The following is a 22849-nucleotide window of genomic DNA, read 5'->3' as shown; positions in this document are numbered from 1 at the left end:
TTCTTTGACTACTTATAGTCTTCTATAGTTCCATACAAATTTTAGGAGTATTTTTCTTCTGTTTCTGTGAATTATGCCATTAAGATTTTTTTAAAGATTTTATTTACCTATTTTAGAGAAAGTGTGCACATGAACAAGAAAGCAAGGAGAAGAGCGGAGGGGGAAGGGAGAGGGAGAAAGAAACTTGAATAGACTATGCTCGGAGGGCAGAACCTGACCTCCTGAGATTATGTCTGGAGCTGAAACCTAGAGTTGGACACTTAACCAGCTGAGCCACCCAGGTGCCCCTGGCATTAAAATTTTGATAGAGATTGCACTGATCTATAGGTGGCTTAGGGTAGTATGGACATTTTAATATTATTCATAATGCTGACACATGAACATGAGATGTCTTATTTGTTTATGTCTTTGATTTTTTTTTCAACAGAGTCTTGTAGTTTTTGTTGTTCAGATCATTTACTTCCTTGGTTAAATTTATTCCTAAGTGTCTTATTTTTTGATGCTGCTGTGAATAGGGAAGTTTTGTTTTCCAGTGTTTCATTATCAGTATATAGAAATGTAACTGATGGAGGGGAAGATGGGGGCAGAGTAGGAGGACCCTAGACTCGTCTTGTCCCATAAACACAACGAGATAACTATCAAGTCATCCTAAATACCCCAGAAACTGACCTGATGACCAACAGAAAAATACTCCACAACTGAAAGGAAAGAAGAGGCCACATCAAAGAAGGTAGGAAGTGAAGAGAAGAGTTGTTTAGGGGACAAAAAGGTCCTCGGTGCTGTGGAAGGGAGAGAGCTGTGGTTGCATAAGAGTCAAGAGAGAGAAGGACACAGGGGAATGCATAAAGAGAATTTTCCCCCAAAGCCATTGGCCTGGAAAATAATAGGGGATGAATTTCATGAGTTCTTGAAAACAGCAAGACTTAAAGCCTGGAATTTTGAATGCCAGTGGGCTTGGCTGGAATAGAGCCAAGGAGGACACTAAACTGCTCCTGGAGAGAAGGCAGGCAAATAACCAGAGTGAGATAAAAGAAATTTAAAAAAGAGTCAGAGATGCAGAATGCAATAAATGAGATTTGAAACAGGCTTGATGCAATGAACAGCACATTATAAGATGTGGAGGAATGAATTAGTGATCCAGAAGACAAAATATTGGAAAATAATGAGGCTGAACAAAAGAGAGAAGAATTATGCATCACAAGAATAGACTTAGGGAACTCAGTGACTCCACCAAACATAATAGCATTTGTATTATAGGAGAAGGGGACAGAGAGAGAAGGGGGCAGAACATTTATTTCAAGAAATAGCAGAAACTTTCCCTAAGCCACGAGAAGAAAACAGACATCCAGATCCAGGAGACACACAGAATTCCCATCAAATTCAACAAAAGTGGGCCAACACCAAGATATATTGTAATTACATTTGCAAAGTCTAGTGATAAATAAAAAAAAATCTTAAAAGAAGCAAGACAAAAGAGATCCTTAAGTTGCAGGAAAAAAACCCATAAGGCTAACTGGAGAGTTCTCAACAGAAACTCAGAAAGCCAGAAGGGAGTGGCATGATATATTCAGAGTATCAAATGGGAAAAATCTTCAGCCAAAAATACTCTTTCCATCAAGGCTATCAATCAGAATAGAAGGAGAGATAAAATAGTTTCCCAGACAAAACCTGAAGAAGTTCCTGATCCCTAAACCAGCTATGTAAGAAATACTAAGAGGGACTCTGAGTGCAAAGAAGAGACCAAAAGTGGCAAAGGCAAGAAAGGATCAGAGAAAATCTCCATATACAACAACAGAACAAGAAATAAAATGATAATAAATATATATCTATCAGTACTTAACTTTGAATATAAATGGACTAAATGCTTCAATCAAAAGACAGAATGTCAGAGTGGATAAAAATATAAGACCCGTCTACATGCTGCCTACAAAAGACTCATTTTAGAAGTAAAGACACCTACAGATTGAAAGTGAGGGAATGGAGAAACATTTATCATGGGAAAGGACATCAAAAGAAAGCCATATTAGCAATACTTATATTGAGCAAACTAGACTTTAAAACAAATACTTTGGGGATACCTGGGTGGCTCATTCGGTTAAGCTGCTGCCTTCTGCTCAGGTCATGATCCCAGGGTCCCGGGATCAAGTCCCACATCGGGCTCCTTGCTCAGCAGGGAGCCTGCTTCTCTCTCTGCCTCTGCCTGCCACTCTGCCTGCTTGTGCTTTCTCTCTCTGACAAATAAATAAATAAAATCTTAATAAAAATAAAAATACTTCAGAAAGAGACAAAGAGATGGCATTATATAATCATAAAGAGGATAATCCGACAAGAACATCTAATAATTGTAAATATTTTAGCCTCCAACATCTGAGCATCCAAATATATAAAACAATAATAGACATAAAGGAACTTATTTATAATAATACAATTATAGTAGGGGACTTTAACATCCCACTTACATCAATGGACAGATCCTCTAAGTAGAAAATCAACAAGGACAGAATGGCCTTGAATGACACACTGGACCAGATGGACTTAACATATATTTACAACATTCCACCCTAAAGCAACAGAATACACATTCTTTACAAGCCCACCTGGAACAGTGTCCGGAATAGATCACATATTAGCCCTCAAAACAGGCCTCAACAAATACAAAAAATGGAAATCATACCATGCCTATTTTCTGATTGCATCACTATGAAACTAGAAGTAAACCACACACACACACACACACACACACACACACACACACACAGAGGCTGGAAAGCCCACAAATATATGAAGATTAAACAAGATGCTAGTAAACAGTGAATGAATCAACCAGGAAATAAAGAAGAAATTTAAAAATAGGGAAACAGTTGAAAATGAAAACATGATAGTCCAAAAACTCTGGGTTGCAGCCAAAATGGGCCTAAGATGGAAATATACAGAATTACAGGCCTACCTCAAGATGGAAGAAAATCTTGAAGAAACAACCTAACCTTAAAAAAAATAAAATAATGAAAAAAAAAATGAAACTGGAATACCTCTAGCTAGACATATCAAGAAGAATAGAGAAAAGACCCAAAATAAATAAAATAAAATAAATGAAGGAGAGGAGAAATGACAGCCAACAATACATAAATAAAAACAAGTAAAGAGAATATTATGAAAAACTTTATGTCAGGAGTTTGACAAGTTGGAAGAAATGGATAAATTCCTAGAAACATATAAACTGCCAGAACTGAAATAGGAAGAAAAAGAACACTTGAAAAGACTGATAACCAGCACAGAAATTGAATCAGTTATCAAAAAACTTGCAACAAAGAAAAGCCTGGGGGCACCAAGGTGGCTCAGTGAGTTAAGCTTCTGACTCTCTGTTTTGGCTCATCTTAGGGATGTGAGGTTGAACTCCTCATCAGACTCCATGCTCAAGGAGAAGTCTGCTTGAGATTCTCTCTCTCCCTCTCCCCTGCCCCCTACATGCTCAGTCAATCAATTTAAATAAATGAATTCAAATAAATTTAAGTAAACATAAATATAAACAAACAAAAACATGAAAGAAATTAAAAAGAAAGAGAAACCCAGGATGAGGTGGCTTCACAGGAAAATTGTACCAAACATTTAGAGGAGAGTTAATACCTATTCTCAAAGTCTTCTAAAAAATACATGAGGAAAACTTTTAAGTTCATTATATGAGGGCAGCATTACTCTGATACTAAAATGAGATAAAAACACCACTAAGAGAGTGTCTGGGTGGCTCAGTTGGTTTAGCCTCTGCCTTTGGCTCAGGTCCTAAAATCTAGCCCCACATCAGGCCCCCTGTTCAGTGGGGATCCTGCTTCTCCCTCTCCACCCTGCTCATGCTCTCTCTCTTTCTCTCTCTCTTTTTCAAATAAATAAATAAAATCTTAAAACAAAACAAAATAACACCACTAAGGAAAAGAACTACAAGTCAATATCCCTGGTGAATATGGATTCAAAAATTCTCAGTAAAATACTAGTAAACAGAATGCTACAATACATTAAAAAAAGTCATTCATCACCATCAAATGAGACTTATTCCTGGGTTGCAAGCATGCTTCTGTATTTGCAAATCAATCAATGTGAGACGCCACATTAATAAAAGAAATGATAAGAACCATAGGTCATTTCAATAGGTGTAGAAAAAGCTTTTGAAAAAGTACAACATCCATTCATAATAAAAGCCCTCAATGAAATAGGTTTAGAGGGAATATACCTCAACATCAGAAAGGCCAGAGGATGTAGAGAAAGGGGAACCCTCTTACACTGTTGTTGGGAATGCAAGTTGGTACAACCACTTTGGAAAGCAGTGTGGAGATTCCTCAAGAAATTAAAAATAGAGCTTCCCTATGACCCTGCAATTGCACTACTGGGTATTTACCCCAAAGATACGGATGTAGTGAAAGGAAGGGCCATCTGTACCCCAATGTTCATAGCAGCAATGACCACAAACTGTGGAAAGAACCAAGATGCCCTTCAACAGACTGATGGATAAAGAAGATATGGTCCATATATACAATGGAGTATTATGCCTCCATCAGAAAGGATGACTATCCAACTTTTGTATCAGCATGAATGGGACTTAAGGAGATTTTGCTGAGTGAAATGAGTCAAGCAGAGAGAGTCAGTTATCATATGGTTTCACTTACTTGTGGAGCATAAGGAATAACATGGAGAACATGGGGAGATGGAGAGGAGAAGTGAGTTGGGGGAAATTGGAGGGGGGGATGGACCATGAGAGACTGTGGACTCTGAGAAACAAACAGGGTTTTGGAGAAGAGGGGGAGTGGGGGGTTGGGTGAGCCTGGTGGTAGGTATTATGGAGGGCATATATTGTATGGAGCAATGGGTGTGGTGCATAAACAATGAACTTTGGGACACACAAAAATAAAATAAAATTAAAAAAACCCCATAGCTAATAATCATTCTCAATGGGGAATAACAGACATTTTCTTCTATAGTCAGGAGCAAGACAGGGATGTCCATTCTCTCACCAGTTATTTAACATAGTACTGGAAGTCCTAGCCACAGCAATGATAAAAACACAAAGAAATAAAAGGCACCCAAATAGGCAGGGAAGAAGTCAACCTTTCACTATTTGCAGATGACTTGATACTGTATATGGAAAACCTTCAGTTGATAAATGAATTCAGTAGAGTCACAGAATACAAAATCAATATTCAGACATCTGCTGCATTTCTATACTCCAACAGTGAAGTAGCAGAAAAAGAAAGCAAGATATCAGTCCCATTTACAGTTCCACCAAAATCAGTAAGATACCTAGGAGTAAACCTAACAAAATAAGTGAAAGACCCAAATTCTGTAAACTATGAAGCACTGATGAAAGAGATTGAGGATGACACAAAGAAATAGACGTTCCATACTCATGGATTGGAAGAACAAATACTGTTAAAATATGCATGCTGCCAAGGTAATCTACATGTATAATGCAATCCCCATCAAAATAACACCAACAGGTTTACACACTTCACAGCACTCACCCAAACCTGGTGATTCACAGACCTGTACCCCTTGGATAAAAATATATGTTTATAAAAAATAAAAAATTTAAAAAAATAAAATAAAAAAAACACCAACATTTTTCTCAGAGCTAGAACAAACAATTCTAAAATTTGTATGGAGCCACAAAAATCCCTGGATAGCCAAAGCTTCCTTGAAAAAGAAAAGCACATCTGGAGACATCACAGTTTTGGACTTCAAGCTGTATTAAAAGGTGTAGTGATCAAAACAATACGGAACTGGCACAAAAATAGACACAAATAAATGGAATAGAATAGAAAACCCAGAAATGAGCCCACAACTATCTGGCAATTAATCTTTGACAAAGCAGGAAAGAATATCCAATGGGAAAAGGACAGTTTGTTTAACAAATGGGTGTTGGGAAAACGACAGCAACATGCAAAAGAATGCATCTGGACCACTTTCTTACACCACACACGAAAATAAATTCAAAATGGATTAAAGATCTAAAAATGAGACCTGAAACCCTAAAAACCTTAGAGGAGAACATAGAGAGTAACCTCTTGACATTGGTTGTAGCAGCTTCTTTCTAGGCATGTCTACTGAGACAGGGGAAATAAAAGCAGAAATAATGTATTGGGACTTAATACAAATAAAAAGCTTGTGCACACTTTGGAATACACTTTGGTAGGTAGTAATACTAAATATATGTAAAGCCTACGACCTTGGTATGTATATACTCAAGCTTTAGTGCTTATGTCAACCAAAAAAAATAGCTGTAAGAGTGTTTATAGCAGCATTAGTTTAAAAAAGCATCAAAATAGAATAACATAAATGTCCATTAATAGAAAATTTGATTAATAATATGTGTTCTGCTAATACAAAGGAATACTAGGCAAAACTTACCTTTGGTAATAGAGGTGAAAATGTTGGTCACCTTGTGGGAGGGTCTTACTTGGGTTTGCTGGGGTACTGGAAGTGGTTCATTGTGTATATATGTACTCACACCCACTTAATTTTTCTGAACTGTACATGTGTCTGTATATTGTCCTGTATGCTTTTTATAACATATTAATAAAAGGTGAGAATAGAAAAAAAAAAGAATATAATATCACAAAAGCAAAAAAAAAAAAAAAAAAAAGCTTGTGCACAGTGAGGGAATCAATCAGCTATACTGTGGAATGGGAAAAAAATATTTGTAGATGACATGGTAATGGGTTAGTATCCAAAATATTCAAAGAACTTAAAGAATTGAATGCCCCCAAAATGAATAATGCAATTAATAAGTGGGCAGAAGGCATGAACAGGCATTTTTCTATAGAACACATACTGATGGCTAACAGACTCATGGAAAGATACTCAGCATCACTGATCATCAGAGAAATAACAAATCAAAAGTGCAATAAGATATCACCTCACACTATTCAGAATGGCTAAAATTAACAACACAAGAAACAACAGGTTTTGGCAAGGATGTGGAATAATGATACCCCTCTTGCATTCTTGGTGGGAATGCAAACTGGTGTAGCCACTTCGTGAAACAGGATACAGGTTCCTGGAAATCTTTTTTTTTTTTTAAGATTTTATGTATTTATTTGACAGAGAGAGATCACAAGTAGGCAGAGAGGCAGGCAGAGAGAGAGGAAGGGAAGCAGGCTCCCTGCTGAGCAGAGAGCCCGATGCGGGACTCGATCCCAGGACCCTGAGATCATGACCTGAGCCGAAGGCAGCGGCTTAACACACTGAGCCACCCAGGCGCCCCAGGTTCCTGGAAATCTTAAATATGGAATTGCCCTACGCTATGATCCAGGAATCACACTACTAAGTACTCAAAGAATACACAAATTCTAATTCCAAGGGATATATGCATCCTGATTTTTATATTGGCATTATCCATAATAGCCAACTTATGGAAACAGCTGAAGTCTCCATCAACCAGGGAATGGATGAAGAAGAAGTGATATATACATTTATATACAGTGGAACTTTTTAGCCACAGAAAAGAATAAAGTCTTGCAATTTGCAACAGTGGGGATACAGCTAGAGTGTATTATGCTAAGCAAAACAAGGTAATCAGATGAAGAGAAATACCATACGATTTTACTCATATGTGAAATTTAAGAAACACAACAAAAAAGAAAGGGGAAGAAACAGGCAAACCAAGAAACAGACCCTTAGGTATAGGGAACAACTTGTTGGTTATAGGAGGGTAGATTGGTGGTGGTGGGAGTAAAATAAGTGATGGGTATTAAGGAGTACACCTGGTGTTATGAGCACAGGGTGTTTAGTGAAAGCCTTGAACTCACAGAGTGTTTAATGAAAGCGTACCTTTTGAACTAATAGTATACCGTATTTAACTAATTGGAATTTAAATAAAAACTTTAAAAATAAGTGAAATCTAACATAATGGCATGTTGATCTTATATCCTGCAACTTTACTGAGAGTGTGATTTTTTTCCAAGTTTTTTGTTTGAAGCTTGAATTTTCTAAAATTATATTATATACAAATAACAATTATATTTCTTTTTTTCTGATTCAAATGTTTTTTCTTTGTCTTACCCAATTGCTATATCTACGACTTCCAGTACTATATTGGAAAGAAAGATGAGAGTGGGCATCCTTGTCTTGTTCATGATTATAGAGGAAAGGTTTTCAATTTTTCACAATTGAGTATAATGTTACCTGTGGGTTTGTTGTATTTGACTTTTATTATGTTGAAGTATGCTCCTTCTATACCAATCCTTTTGAAGGTTTTTGTCATGAAAGGATGTCATATTTTGTAAATACTTTTTGCAGCATCTATTGATATAATCATGTGATTTTTATCTTTCTATTAATGTGGTGTATTACATTTATTGGTTTGAGTATGTTGATTTATCTTTGAATCCTGGAGTTAAATCACACTCGTTCATGTATAATTCTTTTAATGTGTGCTTGGATTTCATTTGCTAATATTTTGTTGTGAATTTTTGCTTTTGTGTTTACCAGGGATATTGGTCTATTATAATAGTTTTCTTGTAGTGTCTTTATCTGACTTTGGTCTCAAAGTAATGTTGGTCTTGTTGAATGATTCTGGAAATGTTCTTTCTTCAATTTTTTGAAAAAGTTTGAGAAAGATTGGCGTTAATTCTTTAAGTTTTGGTAGAATTTGCCTGTGATGCTTCCTGTCCTGAGGTATTCTGTGGGGGTGGGGGTTTGACTACTGATTCAGTCTCTTTACTGATTCAGTCTTTAGGCTGTTCATTTCTAAGAATACATTCGTTTTTTCTAGGTTTAATTAATTTGTTGGCATATAATTTTCGATTGTAGTCTCATAGTCCTATGCATTTCTGTTGTAATATGTCCTATTTCATTTATAATATTTTTTGAGTCTTCTCTCTCTTTTTTCTTAGTGCAGCAATTTTATCTTTCAGAAAAACTGGCTTTCAGTTTTGTTGATCTTTATACTTACTCTTTTGGCCTCTATTTCATTTATTTCTGCTCTTATCTTTATTGTCTTTCTTTTTGCTAATTAGTGCTTAATTTGTTCTTTTTCTCTCTAGTTCCTTAAGGTGTAAAATTATGTTTATTTGAGATTTTTATACTTTCTTAATATATGCATTTATCTTTATAAGCCTTCCTTTCAGAACTGCTTTCTTGGCATCCCATAGGAATTGATATGTTGTGTTTCCATTTTTTTTCAAGGTATTTTTTATTTCCCTTTTGATTTTTTTTTTGTTTGACCCATTGATTGTTCAGAAGTTTGGTTATTTTTCACATTTGTAGAATTTTCACCTTTCCTCTTGTTGACTTCTAGTTTCATGCTGTTGTGATCTGAAAAGATAAGTGGCATGATTTCAGTCTTCTTAAATTTGCTATGACTTGTTTTGTGTACTATCATATGATCTATCTTTGGAGAGTGTTATGTGTGCACTTGGAAGAATGTATTCTCATGATGTTGGATGACATGTTCTATAAATGTCTGTTATATCTATTTGGTCTAAAGTATGTTTCAGTTTTGTTTCCTTAATTTTTCTTATGTCTTCTTTGATCCTTATAATTAAACAGGTTGGCTATTAGAATCCTTTCTTTTTTATTCTAGAATATATCACAGTAACTCATGTGTGTGGTTCTTCCGTTTGGCGTTAGTTCCCTCAGATGCACTGGGACCTGGCAGTGGAGTGAGAGTGGCATGGGCTTAGCACCTGGGGCTTTGAGGGTGCCCACTGGCCAGTGGGTGGATCCTCTAAGTTAGACCACTCCCAGAGATCAGTGTGGTAGACCTATTGATCTGAAGCAGACAGCATGAAACTTGTTCCTTCAGTGCCCTTTGATATTCTCATCTGCTTTTCTCCTATTCCTCTCCCTCCCCCCAGTCAAGGAGGTCTGTCCTCGAAAGTTCTGGTGCTGCCTGAGAGAAATAGGTCCCTTCAGTTGTAACCTGCACTTTTGCAGCAGCTGGGCAGTCACTTAACCACTTTTGATTTCTTCCTTCTCTGTGGGAGTGGTTGCAGTATTCCACCTCTACTGAAGAGGGTGCTGCTGAAGCTGCCAAAATCTCGGACCCTTGCATTGTCATCCTGGGAAGCAGTGCATCCTTGGCAAGTTCCTCCATCTCCTCTGTGTCAAAGTTCATCTCTATTCCACTCTGATAGCATGCCAGATTTTCCCTTCATGCAGGCTGGACCTCCACAAAGTCTCTATTGCCTGTGGATATCCACTTCTTTTGTGCTGTCCAGGTTACTTTTATCCCATGATCACCATAAGTTGAGGTGGGGCATGCTTGCCCAAACCTTGGGTTGCAGCCTCCACCAAAGCCCTGTCTACCCATACATGTACAGGTAGGTAAAAACCTCCGGGGTGTTTTGGTATGATATGCAGAAGCACTTTTGTTCCGCTATGAATGTCTAATTAGTTATTAATCAAAGTGGAGAGAAAAGTAGAACAATTAATCTGCCGTGATGCTGACATCATTCCCTTAATGAACTTTAAATTTGGGTTTTGCTATTGATGGTTGTATCCTAGCAAAGCATGTGTGATATGAGACTCCAGAAGAAAAAATAATTTTATTTCTAAAATGGAATTATTTGAATATATTATGTAATAAGCTAGAACTCTGAAAATACTTTAGAAATCTAAGTCAGACTCATGGAAAGTCAGATTTTTCTTTGCTAAATATATAGAATGTAAAACCTTAAGTTTAGTATAAAATAAATATTGTATACTTTATTACTACTTTTGTACTTTTTCCAGTTTTTAAATTATTACTTTACAATTTTTATCCTACTTGTTACACAGTTGTTTCAGTATCTTTCTGCATATGCTTCCTGATCTTTTTGGTTTAGTAATGTCCCTTCTTACTTTGCTTTGAGGTGTTTTTCACAGAAGTTATACATTTGCAATGATCCTTCTGTTTCTTCTTGCTTACTGACCTAGGTCTTGTGATATGATTGACTGAATTTAGGAGAACAGACTGCATGGTCTTAACTGTTGTAAGAAAAGCTTATATAGTAATAAAGTTTTCTTAGTATTGTAACCCTGTAATAAATCTTTGATTTTGGTTTATTGTTTTTTTTATAGTTTGCATTTTAAAGATTTTATTTATTTATTTGACAGAGAGAAATCACAAGTAGATGGAGAGGCAGGCAGAGAGAGAGAGAGGGAAGCAGGCTCCCTGCTGAGCAGAGAGACCGATGCGGGACTCGATCCCAGGACCCTGAGATCATGACCTGAGCCGAAGGCAGCAGCTTAACCCACTGAGCCACCCAGGCGCCCCTTGGATTATTGTTATTAAGTGTTCTTGGTACTGGGTCCTGTATTGTTTTTCAGGGTTTTTGTTACCATTTAATATTTGAAATTCTAATACTAAGCTTTAACCAAGATAATAAATAGTACATCTCGTGCTGCATGCAACAAATATTCTAAATGGACACAGTTTTTGTAACACCAGGATTTTATCGGGTTGTTGGTAGCTTTTTCCCTCTAAAATGACAGCATGGATCACTAATGGAGAGAACAGTGAAGAAAGGTTTAACATAAGAAAAGAAGCACATCCTTATAATAAATTCAGAATGCCACAGAGTGAGCAAGGCAAATCTATTGTTGAAGACTACCTGAAAAAAACAGTCTCGTTTGAACCTTATTAATTTGGGTTACAGCATTCCATATTGTAATTACAAAACAAATAGAATTTTAGTATGTGAAATGATGTATTAATACGTAGCATGTACTGGAATATCATGCACTTCAAATTATGACATTTTTCTGTGCTTTTTCTCAAAGACCATTCAGCAGTCTTAATTTCTAAAGGCATTTCAGTAGCATTTAAAATGTTAATAGAGGGGTACCTGGATGGCTCAGACGGTTAAGCATCTGCCTTCAGCTTGGGTCATGATCTCAAGCCCTGCATCAGGCTTCCTGCTTGGCAGGGAGTCTCCTTCTCCCTCTGCCTCAGCTTCTCCCCCCTGCTTGTGCTCTGTCCTCTCTCTCTCTCTATCTCTCAAATAAATAATAATAATAAAATGGTATTAGAAAAAATAACATTTCAGGAGAACCTTTATGTGAATTTTACTCAGTTTTAATTAATTATTTAAAATATTCTTGATGGGCATCTGGGTGGCTCAGTTGTACAAGTGTTTGCCTTTAGCTCAGGTCATGATCCCAGGGTCCTGGAATCGAGTTCTGCATCGGGATCCCTGCTCGGCAGGAAGCTTGCTTCTCTCTCTCATCCCTGTTTGGGCTTTCTGTCACTATCTCTGTCTCTCTCAAAAAAATAGATAAAATCTTAAAAAAATGCTTGATAAAATTTTGAGTCTTCTTATGGGATAATTGTGATCTCATATTCTCTCCCTTTTACTATTCACTAGCACTTTTTTTTTAAATTTATTTATTTGACAGAGAGATCACAAGTAGGCAGAGAGGCAGGCAGAGAGAGGGGGTGAAGCAAGCTCCCCACTGAGTGGAGTCCAATGCAGGACTTGATCCCAGGACGATGGGATCATGACCCAAGCCGAAGAGAGGCTTAACCCACTGAGCCACCTAGGTGCCCCTATTCACTAGCACTTCTAATTGATGTTGAGGAAGCATAGAAAATTAAACTGAAGTAAGTTAATTTTACTGCTTGTTAGGGACACTTATAAAATTACCCAGTTTTTAAGAAAAATGGCATGATGAAAAACAGTGCCTGTAACATAGGAAAAAGATCCACAGGGATGCCTGAGTGGCTCAGTTCGTTAAGTGGCTGCCTTCAGCTCAGGTCATGATCCCAGCGTCCTGGGATCGAGTCCCACATTGGGCTCCTTGTTCCGTGGGGAGCCTGCTTCTCCCTCTGCCACTCTGTCTGTCTATGCTCTCTTTCTCTCTCTCTCTCTGACAAATAAATAAATAAAATCTTTAAAAAAAATCCACAAAGGTGGAAGTGACCAGTAAGTCACAAGAGAAAACATTAGGTTGGACAGAGTATTTATAATTACTAGGTATAATGCAAGAAAGTGAACTAGAAAATTTCACATAAGGAGATACAAACTTGAAATGGTATAAATGTGACTATACTATGAAAAACAATGGGTAGAGATAAAAGAAATGAGAAATCTATATGGGATGATACTATAGACCTGACAAGTGTGGATGATGCTTTCTTAATGGAGAAGTAAATAGGGCAAGATACCTACATCAAACTAAAGCTTGATGTCTGCCCATCCCTGCACTCCAATTATAGGTATTACACCGAGCCATCTAAAATCACTATTTTTATGTAGAAAGTAGTCAAATACCAAGTTTCATTCAGTTCAACCCATAAAGGATTACCACAAAACACCTTTAAAGTCCCAATTAGCATATAGGGGAAGAACCTGTAGATTTACTAGGAAGGCTTAATAGTGAGAATGCAGTAATGACATTATAATGGATATATTGGCATAAGATTGTGGGAATTTTTAAATTTTAAATTTTAAATTGCTTATCTTTCAACTTACATTATACTTAAAATAGAAAAAAATTCACTGAAATAGTACATTAGGTAGAAACATTCAGATACAGGACTGTGATAATTGTGTGTGTGTTTATGTGTGTCATTTATTTTATTGTTAATTTTGAACAAAAGAATAATGACTGAGCATTCTTCTCTCTTAAAGGGAGCATGAATAATATTCAGGCTTAGAAGAATGAGACCCAATTCTTCTTAGTAAAATACTCAAGAGTTGGTTAAAAGTGAACTCTTGTATCTTTGTAGTCAGTTATCAGCCATTAACAATTGAGGAAAATGTTTCTGATAAAGTGCTCTGTAAATATATAAGAAAAACAGAAAGCAGCAATTGTGAAAAATACTGGTTAAATGGACAATGCAGGCAAAAAAGATTGTTGACAGAACTCCTTAGTGTATATAGAGCCTAAGCCCTGTTGATATCAAATAACAGAAAATATATAAATGTTAGCATCTCAGGTGCTAGATGAATAAACAAAAAATCACTGAGGTTGGAAAGAAGGAATATTTGATGCTGCTGCTGTCAAATATACAATGTACCTTATATTAGAAATTTTTTGAATAGCTATTAACAGTAACTAGGAAGAACCCAATAGAAAAGTTGTGTTTAAGTTAAAAATGTATTGTTAAGTGTGTTAGGTGAAATTTTAAAAATTTACCTATAGTTTAATCACAAAGCAGATAGTTTCATTTCCTTTGTTTCTTTTAAGTCTTTATTATGCATATTTTGCATATTTTCCCATAATTTAAGTCATAGTATACTTTGTAAGGTTGCATTTTATATTTTGTGCTTTGTAGTTCCTAAATTTTTCCACAGTGCCTAGTTTTGTATTTTAATTGTTAATTTCTATAGAATAGTCCATCACATATTCTGTAATTTGATCAACCATTCCCCTCTTGTTGGACTTAGGTTATTTATCATTCTTTGGTAGTGTAAGTAGTACTTCATTAAACATTTGTGCATGTAACTCATTTTTGCTAATAAGTTGTGTCACTAGAATAGATTCTCAAGGGTTGGGCAATGAGTGTGTTTATTTTCATGACTCTTGAGGTGTATTGCCAAAATTATTTTCCAAATGGATCATGTCACTTTATAGTCTATCTAGAAATGTAGGCATATAACAGTTTCAAGTAGTAATTGCTGGCCTTAGGTTTTATAATTTTTAAAATGCTAATTTATTAGGTATAGTACTGTATTTCATTATTTTCATTTAAATTTCTTTTGATAGTTGGCAAAATAGTTAAATATATTCTATGATTCTGTTTATTTGTATTTCCTATATTGTGACTTACCTGTTAATTTCCTTTTATCTGTTCATCTATTAGATCTTAGTGGAATTTTTTTTAAAGATTCTATTTATTTATTAGAGAGAGCTGAGTTGAGAAAGAGATCAAGGGGGAGCGGTCAGAGGGAGAGGGAGAAGCAGGCTCCCTGTTGAGCTAGAAGCTCAATGTGGGACTCTGTTCCAGGAGTCTGGGATCAGGACCTGAGCTACTTAGGCGCCCCCTTAATGGTATTCTTATAGATGGCTAGTTTTATATGTGTTTTAAAATATTAAGATTTTGTCATATTTGTTGGATGTATTTTCCATTTTTTTTCAATTAATAGTTTTCTTTGTAAAGGAGTCTTAAAAACTAAAAGCTAATTGGTATAGACTGTAAAGATGCATAAAGTTTTTAGTCATTTTTCCTGATTTAATAGTTTTGGCCTGTGGTACTAATGGGATCTCTTAGTGGGGTTAAGAATATACTGTTTATATGCTTAGTTGTATTCCTTTGGCCTTCAAAAAATGCAGGTATTTATTAGAGGAATGATTTCTGGTAGCTTTCTGGTAGCTCTTTATCTCTACCCTGTGTCTTTCACTACTTCTTTTTCCTTATGTTTCTGCTTTTCTTCTTAGAGTTGCTTTTCTGATTACTTTTATTCCTATTGATATTGTTTTTTGTTTTTCTACTTTAAGTACTGTTTTTTAACTGGGGACAGTTGTCATGTTTTTTGTTTTTGTTTATTACCACCAGTAGACATTTGGCAATGTCTAGAGATATTTTTCCTTGTCACAGCTTAATGGTGGTAGGGTTCTACTAAAATCTAGTAGGTAGAGGCTAAGGAATACTTTTCAGTAGACAGGCCCCACACAGTGAAGGTTCATCAGACCCAAAGTCCAGTATTGCTGAGGCTGAAAAACCCTGCCTTAAAGTAACACACCTTTTCTTCTATCTATTTGAAAAGTATGGGTAGAAAAAAAGCAAAGCAGAAGTGATGGTTGATTGTTTTAAGGAACTAAGAGCAGTAAGAAATGTTTGACTGGTAAAGGAAGATTACTAAGTCCCAAAGTTAATGGTGTCTGCTCTTTCCATCTTAGAGTTGTGAAAATTTCTAGAGCTTGGGATGGGGAGAGGTGCCAAAAAGAAATCCTCTGAGCTGGTAGTAGTGATGCTTGTGGGTTTTCTACCATTATTTACTCAGCATCTCACAGTGTTCTATAAATCCTCAGATCTCTATTGTTTTGCATTCAAAGTCTAATTGGTTTTGCTATTCATCATTCATTTTTTGAATTTAAAATGGCCAGTGGATCTGCCTTTGAAAGAAAAAAAGACTCCTTTGCTTTTAAGATTGAGATGTGTGAAAACTTCATATTTTTTATTGTGGCATTTTTTTTAACATGACCCTGACATTTTTTTAAAGATTTTTATTTATTTATTTGACAGAGAGAGAGAGAGATCACAAGTAGTTGGAGAGGCAGGCAGAAAGAGAGGTGGAAGTAGATTCCCTGCTGAGCAGAGAGCACGATGTGGGGATCAATCCCAGGACCCTGAGATCATGACCTGAGCCGAAGGCAGAGGTTTAACCTACTGAGCCACCCAGGCACCCCTGTTGTGGCATGGTTCTAATTGTTTTAATCTAGCTACAAACCCATTCTTGCCTTAATTTTGCCTTACTTCAACATGAAGCTGTTACCATCTGTACTATATTATTTATGCACTACGGTAAAATGTCATGTTGTTTCAAGGTAACTTCGCGCTTATAAGGATCTTATGTTTTGATTAAAATATAATGTATGGGATGTTAAATATTTTTAGTGTATAAGGGAAGACTGGAGGAATTTCACAGAGCAAGCGGCTGCTTGTAAATCCTTACATGGGGATTAAGATCTCCATTTTAGGTAAGTGAGAAGAATCCAGGTGGCATTTGAAAGAGAACTGGGCAGACTTCTGGTTTATTCTGTCTGTTTTTATAAAGGAAATTAATAAGGCAAAACAACAAACAAAAAGAACTATGATGACTTTATATAGGAGATGCAGTTTCAAAAATTTATTGGTAACTAGTGGAGAGTCTACTGTTTCAGAGACCAAAAAATGGAGAACCTATATACAAACTTAGAAAGGATTGTTTGTTACTGAAAGCTTAATGTATTATCATAGCTTCCTTTCTTTTTTCACTGTATAAGTCTTTTTTTTTTAAGATTTTATGTATTTATTTGTCAGAGAGCACAAGCAGGGGGAGCAGCAGGCAGAGCAGGTAGAGGGAGAAGCAGGCTCCCCATTGAGCAGGGTGCCGGATGCAGGACTCCGTCCTAGGACCCTGGGATCATAACTTGAGCCAAAGGCAGGTGCTTAACTGACTTGAGTCACCCAGGCATCCCACTGTATAAGCCTATTACTCTTGAAAGTTTAGAGACAGCTGTGTAGCTGCATATGCAGTGAATAGTTTTGAGGAGGTAGGATAGGAGTTCATACAGTTCCCTATGTAACTTTTAAAATGTATTTCTTTAATCAAATGTAGTCTGTATTCTAAAATTCCTTTATGTTATTGTAAGATTTACCTATATATTTAAAGTGACAGTGTCTTTGACTATAGTTTACCAAGAAAGGTAAAACAAAAATGTACTTGAGAACCCATAGTAAGGCAAACAGAAAATCAGACTTACGGGATTTAAAAGAAGAGTATTCTTAGTGGTAGTAAACTTGAATTCATAAAATCATGAAATGTATAATGGAATTTAGGCTTTTCACAGGGTAAAATTGCTATGGTGTGTGTACCCTATTTTATCTCATCTTAATACTTATGATTTGACTTTATGAATAACGTTTTGCTTTTAGGTTTTAAGAAGGAATCTTCTATTCTATGTTTTTCAGTGAATATCACCTCTGCCCGGCAATTAACTGGATGCAGTCGCTTCAGCCATATTTTCCCTTCATCTGCTTATCAGCACATTAAGATGCATAAGAGAATTCTGGGGCACTTGTCATCTGTCTATTGTGTAGCATTTGACCGAAGTGGGAGAAGAATTTTTACAGTGAGTTTAAAATTAATGATACTGTAGCATGTTTGCGATTTACTACAGTTGAAGGTAGGCTTCATGGTATTGAATTATGCTTTGTAAGCAATTCATCCTTCTTAGACACATGAATGCAAGGAAAGATGAGTACAAAGATGAGTAAAAAGATGAATTTACAAACAGCGTTGCTGGAGGGGTGGTGGGTGGGGGATGGATAATTGGATGAGGGACATTAAGGAGGGAACTTGATGTAGTGAGCACTGGGTGTTATATGCAACTGATGAATCGCCAAATTCTACCTCTGAAACTAATAATACATTATATGTTAACTAATTTGAATTTAAGTAAAATCTAAAAAAAGGGAAGAAATATGTAACTTAAAAAAAGAAATTGAAAATCTTTACTCATTCTATATAAATAAATGGGTGAACTATAATGTCCTCTATGTTTTGGGAAATCTAATTTAAAAAATTAAATCTTAAGAAGGCCTTATATTCTAGAGGTTAATTTGTGTGAAACAAACTTATCTACTCCATTCTATTTCATTTTCGCAAACATTTATTAAAATGCATTTTGCATTTGTCACTTAGTGTAAATGGTGCCTATTCTTCTTTTTTTTTTTTTTTTTTTTCAAATTCATATAGACATGTGTTGTTTATTTCAAGAATTATTTATAAAACAAAGACAAGATGATGAATGCAACTAATAAAAAAGTTTGGGTTTCAGGCTATGATTATAAAGGTAAACTTTTCTATGTTAAAATCAGTACTTTTATTAGATAAACATTCCCACAGAGGAAATTTATATTAATATACAATATATAGAAACATACCTTTCTAAAGAAGACTGCTCCTTTGTCATATATTATCACAAATTTTTAAGAAATTATTTTTCTTGCGTGATCGTATAGTGGTTAGTACTCTGCGTTGTGCCTATTCTTCTTAATTAAAATGATTATGTCATTCTTATGGTTGAGTAATTGTACTCCATACACAGTTTGTAACCAAAATTACATTTATTGTGTATATCTTTCTTTTATTTCAGTACTAATAATTTTTTTTAAGATTTCATCTATTTTTCTGGGAGAGAGAGCCAGGGGGAAGGGGCAGAGGGAGAAGCATACTCCCCGCCTGAGTAGGGAGGGAGCCCATCTCTGGGCTCAATTCCAGGACCCTGAGATCATGACTTGAGCCAAAGGTAGATGCTTAACTGACTGAGCCACCCAAGTGCCCCAATACTAAGTTTTTAAAAAGTTTTGCACATGGGGTTTGAACTCATGATCCTGAGATTAAGACCTGAACTGAGATCAAGACTTGAACAGAGATCAAGACTTGGATGCTCGACCAACTGAAACACCCAGGCATCCTTAAATCTGGGTTTTTAAAGTTTTATTTAAATTCCAGTTAGTTTCCATACAGTGTAATATTAGTTTCAGGTGTACGATATAGTGATTAGGTGCTTCCAATACATCACGTGGTGCTCATCACAGCAAGCATACTCCTTAATCCTGGTCATGTATTTTACCTCTTGGTTTGCCTCTCTCTCTCCTTTTTTCCCCTTTGCTCATTTGTTTTGTTTCTTAAATTCCACATATGAGTAAAATCATATGGTATTTGTCTTTCTCTGACTGACTTACTTTGCTTAGCATTTTATTAACCAGATAATATTGTGGGCTTTTGAGTACAAAATTGTAGCATGCTAATATTTCTAAGAAGGGTTTTAGTCTCACTATTTTAGTAGTAAGTTAACATAGAAGTGTATTTAGTGTCATAATTTTCTTTTTAACTTTCTGTGCTATAGTAAATGAAATAGTTTGCATTTTGGGAACATATGACTCCTTGGAGTTCATTAAAGACTCTTCCATTGACATTTTCTTAACTCCAAATGCATCACCTAAGTATTTGGATGTTAATGATCATGACAAGAATGACAATTGCTATCTTTTTATTTTTTATTTTTTTAAGGTTTTATTTATTTGAGAGAGAGAGGGAAAGAGAACATGAGCAGGGGTGGTGGGGTTGGGGGAAGAGGGAGAGGGAGAAGCAGACTTCCCGCTGAGCAGGGAGCCTGACCTGGGGCTCTGGGCTAGATCTCAGGGCCCTGGGATCATGACCTGAGTTGAAGGCAGACATTTAACTGGCTGTGCAACCCAGATGTCCCATTATCTTTTTATAAACCAATAATTATGAACTAACTTATTTACTACATTGGAGTAGAATTGCTTTTTACTATTTTTAAAGCTCTTGAAATTATCAATAGGAAGTTCAACTTAACATTTTCGGCAGAGTTTATTAACAAGGACACAAGTTATTGAGAAATGCATGTAGAGTTTAGGCTAAATTTTTAAATATTTGTAGAAAAATATTCAAGGAATCATGATAAAAGGCTGTCAGGCATAAGGAAAGAAATAATGGCAGGGGTACCTGGGTGGCTCAGTGGGTTAAGTCTCTGCCTTCCACTCAGATCATGATCCCAGGGTCCTGGGATCGAGCCCCGCATAGGGCTCTCTGCTTAGTGGGGAGCCTGCTTCCCCTCCCCCACCCCACCTGCCTCTCTGCCTACTTGTGATCTCTCTCTCTCTGTCAAATAAATAAATAAAATCTTTAAAAAAAAAGAAATAATGTCAGATATATTTAATGCCAAATCACTTAAAGTGAGTTTTAATGTTTGAGTTGTCAGGATTGGTAGTTTTGGGGAGTTCTTCACAAATTTCATCAGTTTACATAATGCTTTGTCAATGCTGTCATTTGAAGATCATTTATATTTCTTCCTGGATCCATATTATATGGACAGAGGAGATTAGAAAGTAAAGGCTTAGAAGTAACTTAATAAAAATCCTCCCTTTGGGGCACCTGGGTGGCTCAGTGGGTTAAGCCTCTGCCTTCATTCAGGTCATGATCTCAGGGTCCTGGGATGGAGCCCTGCATTTGGCTCTGCTCATCAGGGAGCCTGCTTCCCCGTCTCTCTGCTTCTTTCTCTTCCTATGTGTGATCTCTCTCTCTCTCTCTCTCTGTCAAATAAATAAATAAAATCTTAAAGAAAAATCCTCCCTTTGTCATTTTGGCTCTTTTTTTTCCGGGAAGAGGGGTGGTGGTGCAAATTTTTGCTTCATTGGGAATCTGTCATTCTGTGTTACTATAGGGTTCAGATGACTGTTTGGTGAAAATTTGGGCAACGGATGATGGACGTCTCCTTGCTACACTCCGAGGGCACTCTGCTGAAATTTCTGATATGGCTGTTAACTATGAAAACACTCTTATTGCTGCAGGCAGCTGTGATAAGGTTGTAAGAGTGTGGTGTCTTCGAACTTGCGCACCAGTTGCAGTCCTTCAGGGACATTCAGCTTCTATTACTTCCATACAGGTAAGAAAAATGAAAAGGTATCACTACCTATGTAATGAGGATGAAAATTCTCTCAGTTTTTGTTATTTTGTGTGGATATTATTATAAAGAATGGCAACAGAAAAATGATCTCTAAGGGCTTTGCCCTACCTTTCTCTGGTATTTTTTAAATTCCTTTTTCATATAAATTTATTGTTTTAGAGATCATTCAAAAATCACTGAATAAGTTTTCCAAATATAGGGCAAGACATTTATCTGACTAGTATTTGTGAAGAAGGGAAAAGACTTACAAGTATTGTAAGGAAGCAACACTGATACCTGTTAGGTTGGAAACAGGTTCTAATTTGAATATTGGCATACTTTGTGTTAATACTTAATGCAAGATGTTTGTCAGTCAGATTGTGTGTGTATGGTTTAATGTTAAAATTTTATTCTTTGTTTCAGTGATTTCCTGTTTCAGCTTGATGTTTGACATAAAATGCATTGACTTCTTTTCAATTCTTGTTCACAGAGTGTGTTTACTAAATGTTGATAGTGAAAATCCTGGATACCTCCAAAAAAACCTTTAATTTAAGAAAACTAAGTTGAACTTGTTCTCTTCTTTGTGTTGAGAGCAAAAAGGAATCCTGAAACTCTATTTTATACTGTGGTCAAGGAGACTACTTTTGTGGATGAGATAATTACTCCCATTTACTTTTCTTTGTTCTTTGGTCACTAGAAAGTATGTCCATTAATTTTTGTGTGTTATTTAATTTAATATCACCTGTTTATGAGGAGTTAGCAAGATTTTTTTTAAAGATTTTATTTATTTAATTGATAAAGAGAGCACACACAAGTAGGCAGAGTAGCAGGCAGAAGGAGAGTGAGAAGCAAGCTCTCTGCTGAGCAGGGAGCCCAACTTGGGGCTTGATCCCAGGACTCTGGGATCATGAGCTGAGCTGAAGGCAGCTGCTTAACCGACTGAGCCACCCAGGCGCCTCATGAATTAGGTTTAACGTATATTAGATTTTTAAAATTATGTATCAAATTTTTGATCAATGGAAATTATTTAGTGGACTTTGTTTTAGGTGATTATTTAGTTATTTGTATTTCTACCGTCTTATCTGACAGATTATTTCTGGAATTTGGAAGCAACTCTCACATAACATAAAAAAAAACTGCTTATATTGAAAAATGTTTATGATACTGTTTGGCTCCTTCATAGTTTGATTTTCTACTTTCTATCTCATTTCATTTATACGTGGGAAATCCCTAAAGATCCATGGATCTCTATCACATTCTTTCTCTTAGTGATCTCATTAAGTTTCATGGCTTTAGGTTTATCTGTAGGCTGATGATTTTCAAACTTATATTTTTATTCTGGGACCTTTCTTTTAGTTCCATACTTATATATTCAAATACCTACTTGGTACCATCACATAAATGTCATGAATCTCAAATTCAACATATTCAAAATTGAACTTCTGTCTTTCTTCCTCAAATCTACTTTTCCAAGAGCTTTCTTCAACTCAACATACGGCAGTTTTATCCTTTCAGTTGCTCAGAGTAGTCATCCCTGGCTTTTTTTCTTTCTCTTATATCTCATATCTAACTTATTAGCCTATCATGTTGGCTGTACCCTCAGAATAAATCCAGAATCTGACAAATTATCATGACCTTAATCATTACTATTCCATTTCAAACCATTATCATTGGTAACCTAGATTATTGAGACAGACATCTAACTGATCTTCCTGCTTCTTCCCTTCCCTCTTTCTTGCCCCAGTCTAACCTCTGCATA

General features: G+C 36.0%; 1 protein-coding gene and 1 long non-coding RNA gene across 7 annotated transcripts in view; both read left to right on the top strand.

Moving 5' to 3' along the window:
• The window catches only part of BRWD3 (bromodomain and WD repeat domain containing 3), a 214615-nt gene that overhangs the window by 39643 nt on the left and 152123 nt on the right, over nt 1-22849 (top strand). For all 6 annotated transcript variants that reach the window (XM_032329766.1, XM_032329764.1, XM_032329765.1 and 3 more), the window contains exons 7-8: nt 17585-17745; nt 20869-21090. In XM_032329766.1, the coding sequence (XP_032185657.1) occupies nt 17585-17745; nt 20869-21090 (383 nt within the window). The remainder of the gene's footprint in view (nt 1-17584; nt 17746-20868; nt 21091-22849) is intronic.
• On the top strand, nt 5985-6837 carry LOC116582416. The gene is made up of 2 exons (XR_004282424.1): nt 5985-6150; nt 6630-6837. It is a non-coding gene; the product is annotated as an uncharacterized LOC116582416 (long non-coding RNA).

This window comes from Mustela erminea, chromosome X, assembly GCF_009829155.1.
Source record: "Mustela erminea isolate mMusErm1 chromosome X, mMusErm1.Pri, whole genome shotgun sequence".
Classification (NCBI taxonomy): domain Eukaryota; kingdom Metazoa; phylum Chordata; class Mammalia; order Carnivora; family Mustelidae; genus Mustela; species Mustela erminea.
Note: the sequence above shows the minus strand (reverse complement) of the source record. Positions and strands in the feature narration are given on the sequence as shown.